A 15133-nucleotide genomic window follows, 5' to 3' on the forward strand; every position below is an offset into this window, starting at 1 on the left:
ATCCAACCCTTTTGACAATTGTGTAATACTAAATGTTTAATACTTTTGCTTTTACTAGGAGTATGAAGAACAGCGTCGTAAATATACTGATGTGAAGAAAGAGAAAGATGAAATGGCCAAAGTTGTGGAAGGGTTGCAGTCTGCTGCTGCTCCAATGAAGAAAGAATTACAAGTTGTACAGAACAGTCTAACTAAATCCCACCAACAATTAAAAAATATTGTAAGTTGATGAAATTGTGCTGTGGCTACAACTGTTGAAGATTGTTACACAAACATGCTAACATTAAGCTTGAAGAATGAATTCCTTCACAACAGGTTTTAAGTAAAACTTTTTGGCCACAAAACGTATGGAACCAGAAACAGTAGCTTAGTGGTTAGGGCATTCGGCTCACAGTTGTTATGTTTGATTATTGGTGGTGTGTCCTTGAGCAAGACACTTTATTTCATGTTGCTCCAGTCCACTCAGCTGGCAAGAATGAGTTGTACTTGTTATTGGAAAGGCCAGCCTTGTCATATTCTGTGTCGTGCTGAATCTCCCTGAGAACTACATTAACGGAATGCATGTCTGTGGAGTGCTCAGCCACTTGCACGTTAATTTCACAAGCAGGCTGTTCGGATCAGCTGGAACCCTCACCGTAACCAATAGAATACCAATGCACTCCATCTGCAAAGTAAAATAGATAGAATGCTGACTAGATTCTTACAATAAGTGTCATGGATTTATTTGTTGTACCTAAACATTGTGTTTTATTATAAATCCTCAACCAATATTCTGTCATTAAAACAGGTAAGAATACAGAATGTGATTTATACAATTCTATATTTAAGAGACGAGGAATTATGTACATTATTTACACATGGTGTAATGGCTAAGAGCGCAGGCTACTAACCCCAAGATTCCAAGTTTTTGTCCAGACAGTGACCTGAATAATAATAATAATAATAATAATAATAATAATAACAACAATAATAGCAGCAGCAGCAGTGGCGGCGACGACGACGACAACGGAAAATACCTTAGGAATGAGAACCCAGGTTCGAAATTTCCCCAAGACACCTAATGAAGGCTGGAGGGTATATCAGCCGAAACGTGTTAACAACAAACAAGGACAAATGTAAATAATGTAGAATGTGATTTAGTGGGGAATTTTTGATCTAACTGGGAACAGATAATTGATGTGGATTTTTTTTTTTTTTTAGTTTTTTTAGTTTTTTTTTAGTGTTAACAAGACCTCATTTCCTGTGCAGGCGAGGAGCAGTTTTGTTTATTGATCTTAAATAAGTTTTTCTCTTTGCTCAAGAGGTATGGAATTTAGCTCCATGTAGTTTTAGTCTTCTTCCCATTGTTGTCTTTTATTACATCAGAATTCATAAACTTCTCATCATAAGTTAGTAATTTACAGGTAAAAATATTGCATAACTTCATTGGATGTTTTTGTTTTCCTTTATTCAGAGTACCTGTATTTCGGACACAAATAAAACAATTGAAAAAATTAAGAAACAGATTGAATATGAAACAGATAAGGTGATATTAAAAGCCAACGTTTTTACTTCAATTTTTAATGTCCATCTTAGAAACATCTTATTTTAAGTGGCTTCTGCTTATGATTCCAAAGAATATTTAACCATTGCAAAGAAAAAAAGAAAAGAATGTGTGATTTGATGGTTGAGATCATTCCTTCTTTGGAAATTGTTTGCAGTGGTTGTTTGTTTATATTACAGTTCTTACATTGAATTCTTCCAAAATTCTATTAAAAAATAAAAAATGCTGACAGCAGATATTCGATTAATAAGTTTTATCTTTAGTCAGCTGCCAGTCAGTTGGTCAGTTAGTTTCAAACAAGTAAAATTCATTTTGAATAGAATATGAATAGAATTCCTTTATTGATGTACAATGGTGCAGAATTTTGGTTGAATAGAGAGTCCAAAAGTTAATAAAAATCATGTAAAAAGCACCCACTACACTCTTGGAGTGGTTGGTGTTAGGAAGGGCATCCAGCTGTAGAAACATTGCCAGATCAGATTGGAGCCTGGTGCAGCTGCTGGCTCTCCAGACCTCAGTCAAACCATCCAACCTATGCCAGCATCATGGAAAATGGATGTTAAACGGTGGTGGCGGCAGTGGTTTATACACACACACACACACACACACACACACACACACACTACAAGGAGAAACTTCCTGGGTTTGGGTGAAAGCAAATGGAAGAGGATCAGTTAATTTTGATTTTATTTGATATATTCCTCTCTCAAATTCACACACTTATTGCAGTGTTCTGTACATTACATATATATATATATATATGTATATATATATATATATATATATATATGTATATATATATATATATATATATATATATACTAGCCGAATTGCCCGGCGATGCTCGGGGCTGAATTGCTTTAAAGTACTGTTAATGATTGCACTGAATTATGATGATTATTCAGGCAAATATTGATATAAGTTTATGGCGAATGAATGTATTTGTAAGTGTATAGAAAGCCGTGTAAAGGGGTTCCTACCCCCTCGTAGAATGGTGTAAGAATTGAATACGAGGTTGCCTTGAAAAGAGCCATGTTATTTTTCTCATAATTGTAAGAATTTGATAGTCGTGAAAGGCTGTATAAAACGTTCGCAGGTGAATAGGGTCTCTTCGTTTTCCACGAACGGCAGCGGATATGCTGTTACAAAACTTCATGCTGTGTTAAAAGAGAATGGATGCCCTATGTAGGCAAGAGGGGAATGAAGCATGGGTAAGTAAATATGGGTAATTTATAAAATATAGAACAATAGCATCTACTCACCATATGTCAGACCGGCAAGACTGTAGTGGTGCTGAATAGATGAATCACAACACAGTGGTGGAGATGTTTTCATTGATGGGCGTTATGATTAAATTTGTTGTTGTATAAAATGATCTGTTGCTTAGTTTCCAAAGTGTATGTTGCGATCGTGTTGTCGCTTATGTAAACTTTAACAGTGAGAGTGTAGATGTAGGGGGTAGATGTGTCATGTACATTGGATATAGAAGATGAGGCTGGTGGTTTGATGATGTATGGATAGAAATAGAGGTGAGTGAAGGACAGGTGTTGGTTAAGTGTGAATTAATGTCATGAAACGCCTAAAAATGTAAATGCTATCATAAAAGAGAGTCGTATGTAAGTGAAATACTAACGTGTTTGAAAATGATGAAATGTAGTAATCCTATAAAACCTCCTTGTACACAATGTTTTTTGTTGTGGACTGAATTAACAACGGAGTTGTAAGCGAACTTCTGTTCTGGAAGGAGCTTTGGCTCATTGTCGGCTATGTACTCGGCAAGCTTGTCAACATTAAAACATGTCTCACGCAGCAAATGTGAAGACAGAGTGTTTGTGCCTTCCTGGTTTGTTGAAGGTAGGCCATAGACCGGCAAGGCACTACCGCCCATATCAAGTACAGTATCTTCGAACGTAGTTTGTTATCATACAGCCACACCTGCCCCTATGTATGTGTGTGTATGTGTGTATGGGTAGATATATTATGCATGTATATATGTGTTTATATATATGTGTACATATATACATCTACACATAAAATACAAAATACAAAGTTATATCTTGATATCGCTAGTGATAAGAATACTCAAAATATATAACAGACTGGAATTGTAGGCTTGTCTCTTGCAATTTCGATCAATTGGATCTTGTCCTCCCTCTTGTATAGAAGTGTACGGCTGCAGCGAAATTCATTTTGGACTTTCTTCTATCGAAGGCATTTTAACAAAAATGCTTCCGTAAAGACGGTGAAAATATTGTCAATTTCCCCAAACAGGGACACAATTCAATTTTTAAACAATAACCAAAGCCCCTTCTCCGAAAGGGGGAGGGTTATGGTTTACAATTATTTACCAAATGCAACACAACAACGTTTCCCTGACGAGGAACCAACAAATGTGATTACAATAGTCAAACAGTAATAATAATAACAACAAACCTTTTTAATTTATCCCCATTTATGTGAAACCACTTATTCAAGTTCAAGTCATTGATACAACTTTATACGAATTGCTAATACACACACACATAATAAGGGTGAAAAATTGAATATTAATTTGATTAATATGAATTGAAAACCAGTGATATAGCATATAAGACCATAGCGGATCTTCCTCTAGCAAAAAGGATGACCAGTATTAATGGCTCATCCCTGTTATATAAATACTTTCACTTTAATTGTTGCACACTTGCTAAGAGAAAGTAGGAGAAAGTGTGGTGGTAATGGAAGGAGTGAAGCACTTGAAATGAGAGAGGGAAATCGTAAAATATTGAGTTTTCTCAAATGTTTGCTTAATTGGGGGTGAAATTGAAAAAACTTTACATGCCATGACCCAATGGAATCTACTTCAAAAAATCATAGGTAAATTCCGATTGAAGAAATTCTATATTGTACAATTGTATAAAAAACAAACGATTTGGGAGGCAGAGAAAATCTGCCTTTTATCATAAGATATATATATATATATATACATATATATATATATATATATATATATATATATATATATATATATGTATATATATTTATATACATACACAGAGGCAAGGTGGCTGAGTTCCTTTCGAGCATTGGGCCTCACAGAGACAATGACCAAGACCTTTGGCATTATGTCATGCTTCAGAAGATCCATCCAGTCGAGCAAAATTGCAGTTGTGGCAGATACCAGCGTTATGCAAATTGGCTTCTGTGCTGGTGGCATGTAAAAGCACCCATTACACTCTCAGACTGGTTGGCGTTAGAAAGGACATCCAGCTATAGAAAACCATTCCAAATCAGACTGGAGCCTGGTGCAGCCTTCCAGCTTATAAGCCCTGGTCAAACCATCCAACCCATGCCAGCATGGACAATGGACATTAAATGATGATGATGACACTGTATATATAGGCAAAGCAAAAGTAAAAAAACTGGAACAAACAACAAAAGTCAATGAATATATTAGATTGAGGCTCAGTGAAAGTTTTTGGGATGGAAAATAGGAGTGGAATTGAGGTTTCATGCGTGGCTCCTATTCGGATTAGGGTAAAGGTCCAGAGAAGAGGAAAAGGGAGGAAGGCGTAGATAGTCCAGAGAAAAGTATATGTGTCCTTACATGGCTGAAAATGAATTAACTGGAATTTGGAGAAAGATAGAGAATAAGGTTTTTGAAGGCAGGAGAGTGCAAAAATGGCCATTGTGTGTGTATGGAGTGTATATATCCTTTTTATCTTTTATTTGTTGCAGTCATTAGACTCTGGCCATGCTGGGGCACTGCCTTGAGCAATTTTAGTTGAATGAATCAACCGCAATACTTTTATGTTTTTAAAGTCTGGTACTTTCTTTATCAGTCTCTTTTGCCAAACTGCTAAGTTACAGGGACATAAACACACCAACACCGGACAAGCATACACAAACTGTTGTGTATATATATATATAAGTTCAGTAGAAATTTAGATTCAGTTGAATATGGTACTTAAGTTAAAGGCACCAGAATTTGGTATGGTATTATCCATATAATTCAAAATGGGGTGATTATAATCAAAATAAGCAACAAGGATATCCAAAGGTAATGCAGTACAATTGTTTCATGCGACTTCATTTAATTAAACAATGCAAGTATTACATCAGTTTTAAAATGTAGGTCAATCTTCAGCTGCATATAAATATAGAATTTAGTTAAATTGAAAAGATTCATTTTTATACTTATTCCATTTACCAACATCACAAAGAGGGTAAGTATGTAGACACCTCACACATAATAATCAAGGGGGTTGCAGTCTGGGGAGTTAGGTGGCCAGATGTTAAAGGTAATGTGGTTGCAGAAATTGTCTGACAGCCATGACTGGGTTCTCCTGCTTGTGTGGCATGGTGCAGAGTCCTGTTGCCAGATACCGGGTCTTCGAGCAGCTACCCTCTTGACCTAGGGTACCACTACTTCCTCCAGACACTTGATGTAGGCCTCCATGTGGAGTCTGAGGTCATGTGGGATGATGAATGGAGGCATAATATTGCCATCATTAGTGATCACTCCAAACACCATGATGTTGACTGGATGTTTGATTTTCATCATTCTTGGTAGATATTTTGGGGACATGGCAAGCCAACAGTTGTTCTGTGTGTTCACCATCTGATCATGGCACAAATTTTCTTGTCTGAGAAAAACCAAAGCATGTTTAGTTGGAAGGGATCCTTGAGTTTGTTCAAAAGCTTCATAGCGCAGCCTTTCTTCTTGTCCTTGATGGCTTGGGATAAAAATTGGGCCTTTCTCATCTTTTATGAAGAATACCAAATGTCTTCATGCACCATCTGCTTGATAAGAAACTCAGCCACTCCCATGTCCCTTGTGATGGTCCTGATTGACTTGGAGGGATTGTTGTCAATCATGACCAGGATCTCGCCAGCAAATTCAGGAGTTCTTTTCTTATCAGAACAATCAGAGTGAGTGTTCTGAGCTTCTGTACTTTCGTAATCCCCATTAGACCCATCCAACTCTTTCTGCATCCTCTGCACTCTCCTCAGATTGTCACCCAAACAGTCTGAAATGTCCATATTGGAACTTCTGGGGTGAATGCCAAGCAGTAGAGCATGTCGTTTCCAAATTTCTGGTAGAGTGAATTGCGCCTTAGTGTTAGTTTTCTCACAGACAGTGCCCAACTGACCCTACTATACTGTGTAGTTGGTGTTTCCTCGTCTTGACATTGTGTCATCATCATCATCATTGTTTAGCATCTGCTTCCCATGCCTGCATGGGTTAGATGGTCTGACAGGACTAGCAAGCCAGGAGGTTGCACCAGACTTCTATCTAACCTGGCAAGGTTCCTACAGCTGGATGCCCTTTCTAATGCCAACCACTTTTAGTAGTAGGTGCTTTTTATGTGCCACCAGCACCAGCAGCGACCATGCTCGAATGGTGCTTTTTATGTGCCACCGACACTGTGTGGTAGTTGTAAATGAGTGTCACTGTCATACAAGCAGTATCTGTCTTTTCCAGTCTTCCCTGAAGACTTATCTGACAATAAGCAAATGTTACCTTGCCTTGGAAACAGGAAAGGCATCTGGCTGCAGAAACATCTGCCTCCACAAGTTCCATCTGATCGATGTGAGCATGGAACAGTGCACATCAAAACCGACGACTAGATTAGTAAAATATCTAAATTTCTCTTTTTTCTCAAATGATCAAAGTCTTTTAATTGAGTTCTTTATTAAATGTTTTGAAATCTATTATTGGAGAATTATTGTTTTTTTTTTTTTTTTGATTTAATGTTGATTTTATTGTTTTTCCTTGTAAAGGCTACAGAAGTTCTCGATGATTTAAAGTATAAGAAACAAGAAGAAGAACAAAACAGAAAAAGGTTGGTTTCATTTCTTCTGGTTTTTAAGGTTGTCTCTACAGATTTGCTCTAGAATTTCTTGCCAGGACTGATATGTTACAGTATTTCATATCTGAATTGGTCTAATCTAAACAATATGGTTGCAGGAGCAGCTGTGTGGTAAGTAGCTTGCTTACCAACCACATGGTCCCGAGTTCAGTCCAACTGCATGGCACCTTAGGCAAGTGTCTTCTACTATAGCCTCAGGTTGACCAAAACCTTGAGAGTTGATTTGGTAGATGGAAAGTGAAAGAAGCCCGTCGTATATATATATATATATATCATCATCGTTTAACGTCCATTTTCCATGCTAGCATGGGTTGGATGGTTTGACTGGGGTCTGGGAAGCCAGGAGGCTGGCCCAGGCTCCAGTCTAATCTGGCAGTGTTTCTACAGCTGGATGCCCTTCCTAATGCCAACCACTCTGTGAGTGTAGTGGGTGCTTTTTACATGCCACCGGCACAGGTGCCGGGGAAGCTGGCAACGGCCACGATCGGTTAGTGCTTTTTACGTGCCACCGGCATGGAAGCCAGTCAAGGCGGCACTGGCATCAGCCACGTTTGGATGGTGCTTTTTATGTGCCACTGACAGAGGTATCACAACTACAATTTCCATTTGAATTTTTGATGTTGATCTACTTGACCCAATAGGTCTTCTCAAGCACAGCAGGTCACCCTACAATCCAAGGTAAGCACAGCAGGTCGTCCTGCGATCCAAGGCACTTTGGATGGGCTGGGGCTTCTATATGAAGCTGGTGCAGGAAACAGCTATGAACTCACGTTATTTGTCAGGTCTTCGCAGTCACAGCATATCTCCAGTGGTCTCGGTCTTTCGTCATTGCTTCTGTGAGACCCAATGTTCAAAGCTCATGCTCGACCACCTCATCCCATGTCTTCCTGGGTCTACCTCTACCCCGAATTCCTTCAACTGTTTGGGAATGGAACTTCTTCACACATCTCTCCTCATCCATCCGTAGTACATGACCATACCAGCGCAGACGTCTCTCTTGCACACCACATCCAATGCTTCTTATGTCCGGCATTTCTCTCAGGGCACTTACACTCTGTCGTGTGTGCACACTGACATTACACATCCAGCGGATCATGCTAGTTTCATTTCTTTCAAGCCTACGCATGTCCTCTGCAGTCACAGCCCATGTTTCACTACCGTGAAGCATGGCAGTTCGCACACATGCGTCGTACAATCTACCTTTCACTCTGAGTGAGAGACCCTTTGTCACCAGTAGGGGTAGGAGCTTTCTAAACTTTGCCCAAGCTATTCTTATTCTAGTGGTAAAACTCTCTGAGCATCCAACCCCACTACTAACTTGGTCACCTAGGTAGCAGAAACTATCAACTACTTCTAGTTTCTCCCCAGAATCTGTTTTCTGAGTATCAATGGTGTCTGTTGCCCCTGTGCATCTGCCACACATGAAAGCTATCTTCTCGGTTAATTTTCCTCTGATGGTGCTGTTCCTCTTATGTGTCCTTAGCTTACACCAGGTACATCTTCTGGAGTTTGTACCTACACCTTTTCTACAGATCGAGCAGGGCCACCTAGCTGAAGGGGTGTGTGGTGTGTTTACCTTCCTACTTTCATCCACCTGTGTCATCTTTCCATATCATACACCATTTCCTCTGCACTTTCAAAAATGTAATTTCTGCATTAAACACCGAACTCCATGGTTCATTGGAGAAATTGGTCGCTGTCTGGTTGATTGTTTTAGGGAACATTTACTGACCTCTGACCCAACATAACAAAACCCTTCTGATTTGTGGCTGGCCTTAGGCCTTTCCCATTTCTGTCTTGTTTTGTGGTAAGGAGTCCCTAACCAGTGAGATGTTTTACCTGTTGTCTGGCAGGGTTTCATAGTAAAGGAGTCTCTTCGAAGCCAGTGGGAAAATAGATTTTGCAGCAAGATTTCTAGGTTGTAACTGACTTACTCGCTTCCCCGAAATTGCTGGCCTTGTGCCCAATCTGTTTGGTTTCAGTTTAGTTCAAGATTCCTAGTGTCTTTGCTTCCTCTACCATATCTATTTCCACCTTTTATTGTGTTACAGTGTTCGAGAGTTAAAACGGCAAGTTGGAACCCTTGAAAATCGCTTGGCCTCCATACCAACTAATGATGACAATCAGGTTAGTTTTTTTTAAACTTTTTTTAATTCTTTTTTTGAATACTTTCACATTTACAAAGTCATCACTGTTTAGCCGCCATTAAATAAAATAACATTGAAGTGCCAATCTTTAACCCTTTTGTTACCAAACCGCCCAAAGCCGCCCGAAAAAAATTTTGGTTCATGTGACCAAGCCGCCCAAAACCGCCCGTATTTACCTATTCGTATTTAAATGAGAATATCAGAGCAAATCTCTTTAGTACATTCGTGAAAACACATGGTTATACTTCGTAAACAGTTCATCTATAGTTTTGTACAACGATTCCGAAATTTGTTCCTATTGTGTTTTCAAAATTTGTAATTCTGACAAAAAATGGATACGAATTTCATTATATCAAGCAGCGAGTCAGAATTCGAAGGATTTTCTACTGAAGACCTTCATAAATCTAACTCTATGACTGAAAAAAAAAAAAGCACGTGGTATTTGATAATGAATCTGATGTTTCATTTTCCGAAAATGAAAACTGTGAATCCGAGAGCTCTGACAGCGATAAAGAAAATGAACTGGCACCTGAATGGAGTGAAAATTTAAAAACTGTTTCTTTCGGTGATTTTTCTGAAGAAACTGGACGAAGCCACAGACTTTCCCAGGAGAGTAAAGTCTTAGACTATTTCTTTTTACTTTTTCGAATGAGCCTATTTGAAATCATTACGGCGGAAATGAACCGTTATGCTAAATGTAAACAAAGCGAAAGAAAGGATAGTTTGTGGTTTCCCACAACCTTAAATGAAATTAAGGCCTATTTTGCCATAAATATTATTATGGGTATCAGAAAGTTACCCAGAATAACTAATTCTATAGTAAAATTTTGTTGTATACCCAATTGAATATTAGCTAGTAACCCATTTTCTATAGCGATGTTTGAACAAAATTTTATTAATTTTATATTTTGTTGAATTTACCTGTATTTACCTGCAATTAGAGTCACTTTGTGACAAAAATTATAGTATAGAATTGGTTGAGAACATTTCATTAAATTATCTTCCAAAAATCACATTAATATATTGATAAATAAAAAAGTTATAGTTGTTTAATGAAACCAGACTAAATTTATGATTATGTTAGAAATTAATTGAAACACATAAGGGGTGTAATTTGGTCAGAAATATAGTAACGAAAGGGTTAACCCTTCCGTTACTATATTTCTGCATTTTACTTGCTTTGCCCATCAGCTTTCCAAACAATTATGTCCATGCTAACCAATTTCTTGACTGTAAAATAGTGGAACCAATTTAACCATCCGAACGTGACCGTAGCCAGTACCGCAATGACTGGCCTCCGTGCTGAGGGCACGTAACAAACACCATCCGAGCGTGGCCGTCCGTCAGCCTCGTCTAGCACCTGTGTCGGTGACACATAAGAAAACACCATCCGAGCGTGGCCGTCTGCCAGCCTCGTCTGGCACCTGTGTCGGTGGCACATAAAAAACACCATCCGAGCGTGGACGTCTGCCAGCCTCGTCTGGCACCTGTGTCGGTGGCACATAAAAAACACCATCCGAGCGTGGTCGTCTGCCACCTCGTCTGGCACCTGTGTCGGTGGCACATAAAAAACACCATCGAGCGTGGCCGTCTGCCAGCCTCGTTGGCACCTGTGTCGGTGGCACATAAAATCACCCACTACACTCTCGGAGTGGTTGGCGTTAGGAAGGGCATCAGCTGTAGAAACACTGCCACATCTGACTGGCATGTGCAGCCTTCGGGCTTCCCAGACCCCAGTTGAACCGTCCAACCATGCTAGCATGGAAAGCGACGTTAAACGATGATGATGATGATGATGATGATACTAACCTACCCCAAACCACCCTGGTTCTGTTATACAAATTTCTCTTTTTTAAAGTGATCTAAATTAAAATATTTGGTTTAAACTTCATCTTAATAATGGCAAAGTTATTTATTTAATTCTTCTTCTTCTTCTTCTTCTTCTTCTTCTTCTTCTTCCTCCTCCCACCTCCCCCTCCTCCTCCTTCAGTGGTATGCTTTCTACAGCTAGATGCCCTTCTTAACACCAACCACTTGCTACTTGGCATCAACACCAGTGCTTTTTATGTGCAATCAGCACTGACAGGTTCACCAAATACTTCTCGGGACAAAAATCCCTCAACTGGGAGGTGGGGGAGTAGTATTGAGAGGCCTGTGGCTAAGTGCTAGTTGAGAAATTTAAGGGTTAGCAGGAACAGATGTAGGTATCTTACTGTAGAGTAGAAAGGAGAGCTTGCCAAAATTCAAGACCCATATTGATTAGCTAAACTAGAAAGGAACTGTTATACTTAAAGAGTTTTTCATAAACTTGCACTTCTGTCTATTTCATTTACAAGGTTTGTGTCGACGCAAGGTATTGAACCCAAAACCATGGGATTGTGCAGTAGACTTCTGCTGCTCGCATCCATGTTTTCATCAAATTATTTATTTCAAAGGCTCCCGTGCTGGTGGCACGCAATAAGCACCATGCATGCACGGGTCGTTGCCAGAGCCGCCTGACTGCCTCCCCGTGCTGTAAAAAGCACCATCTGAATGCAGCCAATGCTAGCCCATACACCCCCCTCCCTTGGGTGTAGCCTCCTGGCTTGCCAGTCCCCAGTCAATCAGTCCAACCCATGCCAGCATGGAAAACGGACGTTAAACGATGATGATGATGATGAAGATCTTTCTGGGAGTGATTTTGTATATCTTATTTTATAATGGCTAAACTTTGATCAGTTACCTTTTCAAAATTCTGGGTGGTACCTAGCCCTGGGCTGACCAAAGCCATGTGAGTGGATTTGGTAGATAGAAACTGAAGGAAGCCCATTGTATATATGTGTGTGTGTTTGTGTATCTTTGTTCTGACAGTGTGTGTGATAGTTGTAAATGAGTTTCATTGTCATACAAGCGGTTTTCCTTCATTCTCAATATTCTGTTAGAAACTGTCTGGCCCCGGGGATGAAATATCACTGGTTGAAAACAGGTGAAGGTTGGTGACAGGCAGGGCATCCAGCTGTAGAAAACCTGCCTCAATAATCTGTCTGACCCATGCAGCAATGGAAAAGAGATGGTGCATGCTTAGAAAGATAAAATAGACAAAATATATGGTGTTTGTGTATACAAACGAATTGCTTTCTTACAATTCATTTCAAATCATTGCTAAAATATAATTGATTTTTTTTTTTATAAAATAATTAATTTGTATATTTTATTCCTGTAGCCTGCTATTGAGCAAATAAATGTGAAGATCCAGCAAGTCAGTTTACAGCTTACCAAATTTCATTCTCACAAATCTTCAATTCACGATGAAATCAAATCTTTGGATATTTCTATGAGAGGTGATTGTTTTTTTTTAAGAATTTACTTTGTTGCTATGGTTACTTGTTTCTAGTTATTAAGGCAGATTTTCCCCGAAATGTTTTTCTCGTGTAATCTACCTGATATAAGAAACCAAAGGAAAACCTATCTTATTACTTATTCTTTTTACTACGAGCACAAGGTCTGAAATTTTTTTAGATGGAGTGGGTGGGGGGGATCACTGATCACATCAACCCCAGGGCTCAGCTTGCACTTATTTTATCGATCCCAAAAGGATGAAAAAAGCAAAGTCGACCATAAGTGGAATTTGAATTCCAAACATAAAACAGAAAGAAATGCTGCTAACCGTTTTCTCTCTTGTGTTAATGATACTTTTCTACTCTAGGCACAAGGCCCAAAATTTTTGGGGAGGGGGGTCGATTAGACCCCAATACGCAACTGGTACTTAATTCATCGACCCCGAAAGGATGAAAGGCAAAATTAACCTCGGCAGAATTTGAACTAAGAATGTAAAGACAGACGAATACCGCTAAGCATTTAACCTGGCATGCTAACGTTTGTGCCAGCTAACGTTTGTGCCAGCTAACGTTTGTGCCAGCTAACGTTTGTGCCAGCTAACGTTTGTGCCAGCTAACGTTTGTGCCAGCTAACGTTTGTGCCAGCTAACGTTTGTGCCAGCTAACGTTTGTGCCAGCTTGCTGCTTCGTTGTGTTAATGATTCTGTCAGCTCAACGTCTTCTTATTACTATCTGTTACGCATTCAGTTGTGCTTGGAGACACACACACACACACATACTAGCACTCTGTTAGCTGTGATGATGAGGTTTCCAGTTGATCTGATTGATAGAACGGCCATCTGCTCATGAAGTTACCCTGCAAGTGGCTGAGCACTCCACAGACACACATACACATAATACAGATCTCAAGGAGATTCAGCGTGACACGGAATGTGACAAGGCTGGCCCTTTGAAATACAGGTTTATCTCATTTTTGCCAGCTGAGTGGACTGGAGCAACATGAAATAAAGTGTCTTGCTCAAGGATGCAATGCACTGCTGGGAATCAAAGTCCTTTTTATGGCTGTGAGCTGGATACCCCTAACCACTAAGCCATTCACCTTCACCAATACACACAGACACACATGTCTACTGTTTTTTATTGCAGGGTGGCAGTGCTAGCCATTGATGTGTATAAATGTAAGGGTATTCCCAGTTCAGATCTGCTTGGGGCATATTTGGACCCATAAGAAAGCCATTTACTGTGTTTTGTCATTTCTGGTGATAGAACAGAATTCCAAATCTATATACATAAATGTATAATGGTGTCTGTGTGTGTGTGTGTGTGTGTTTGGGGTTACTCTAACTCCTCCCACCCCATCCAACCAATTTTAATGATTTTTGGCACATAGGTAGATCACATGCCCTGAAGGTCAAATAAGGCCGGAATTTTTCGAAAATTGATAAGGCTCGGTTGGCATCGATTCTTGCGAGCTTAGTAGGGCTTAGTAGGGCTTAGTAGGGCTTAGTAGGGCTTAGTAGGGCTTAGTAGGGCATTTGAATGGAAATTCCCATAACTGTTATTTTTCCTGCAGCTTTTGCATATTTTTATATGTAAAATTTCAACAAAATGATAGGATAGTCTCTAAGGAAATGCTTATTCAGTACAAGGCCAGAGGTAGGCTTAACTTCAATACGGAAAACACGAGCAATGCTGGGTCCAACAGCTAGTACTAAATGTTTTGGAAAGCAGACCATTTTGAATTGAATTATAATTATTCTTGTACATCAATAGTAAGTTAGTGTCTATTGTAAGAATATTCCAGTTCCTTTTTTTTTATTCTGTCTTGAGATAAAGTTACACTTGTTGACATTGTTTGTTTTGTAGACCATATCCAGGCCTTAAAGCGTCTCCATGATATTGCCAATATTCGACTACAGGCTCTTCGGGAAAAGCACAAGAATACTTATATGGCTGTTCTCTGGTTACGTGAAAATTCTAACATTTTTCAAGGCGCTGTTCATGAACCAATAATGCTCAATGTAAGTAAAAACTTGTTTATAAACTTTGTTTAAATAATAATAATACTGATAATAATAAATGCCCTGATGCAGTACCAGGCAGTGGCTCTCATGGTTTCTGGTCTTCACTGACTGGAAGTGTTATCATGCACATGTCTCCGTGTAAAAGATGGTCTACAGCAAATATTCTGCTCAATACCATAGATTTGCTTGTCAATTGTTTGACCTTAACCAGTTGAGCATGTCCCTTAGTGGCTGACAATATGTGCATCTC

General features: G+C 39.2%; 1 protein-coding gene across 1 annotated transcript in view; it reads left to right on the top strand.

Annotated features, from left to right (window-relative positions):
- Positions 1-15133, top strand: part of LOC115220996 (structural maintenance of chromosomes protein 5) — a 60898-nt gene that overhangs the window by 14333 nt on the left and 31432 nt on the right. Inside the window, exons 6-11 of the mRNA XM_029791215.2 lie at positions 59-220; positions 1454-1525; positions 7307-7368; positions 9447-9522; positions 12745-12862; positions 14726-14880. Of these exons, the coding sequence (XP_029647075.1) occupies positions 59-220; positions 1454-1525; positions 7307-7368; positions 9447-9522; positions 12745-12862; positions 14726-14880 (645 nt within the window). The remainder of the gene's footprint in view (positions 1-58; positions 221-1453; positions 1526-7306; positions 7369-9446; positions 9523-12744; positions 12863-14725; positions 14881-15133) is intronic.

The sequence above is a fragment of the Octopus sinensis genome, linkage group LG17 (genome assembly GCF_006345805.1).
Source record: "Octopus sinensis linkage group LG17, ASM634580v1, whole genome shotgun sequence".
NCBI classification, from domain to species: Eukaryota; Metazoa; Mollusca; class Cephalopoda; order Octopoda; family Octopodidae; genus Octopus; species Octopus sinensis.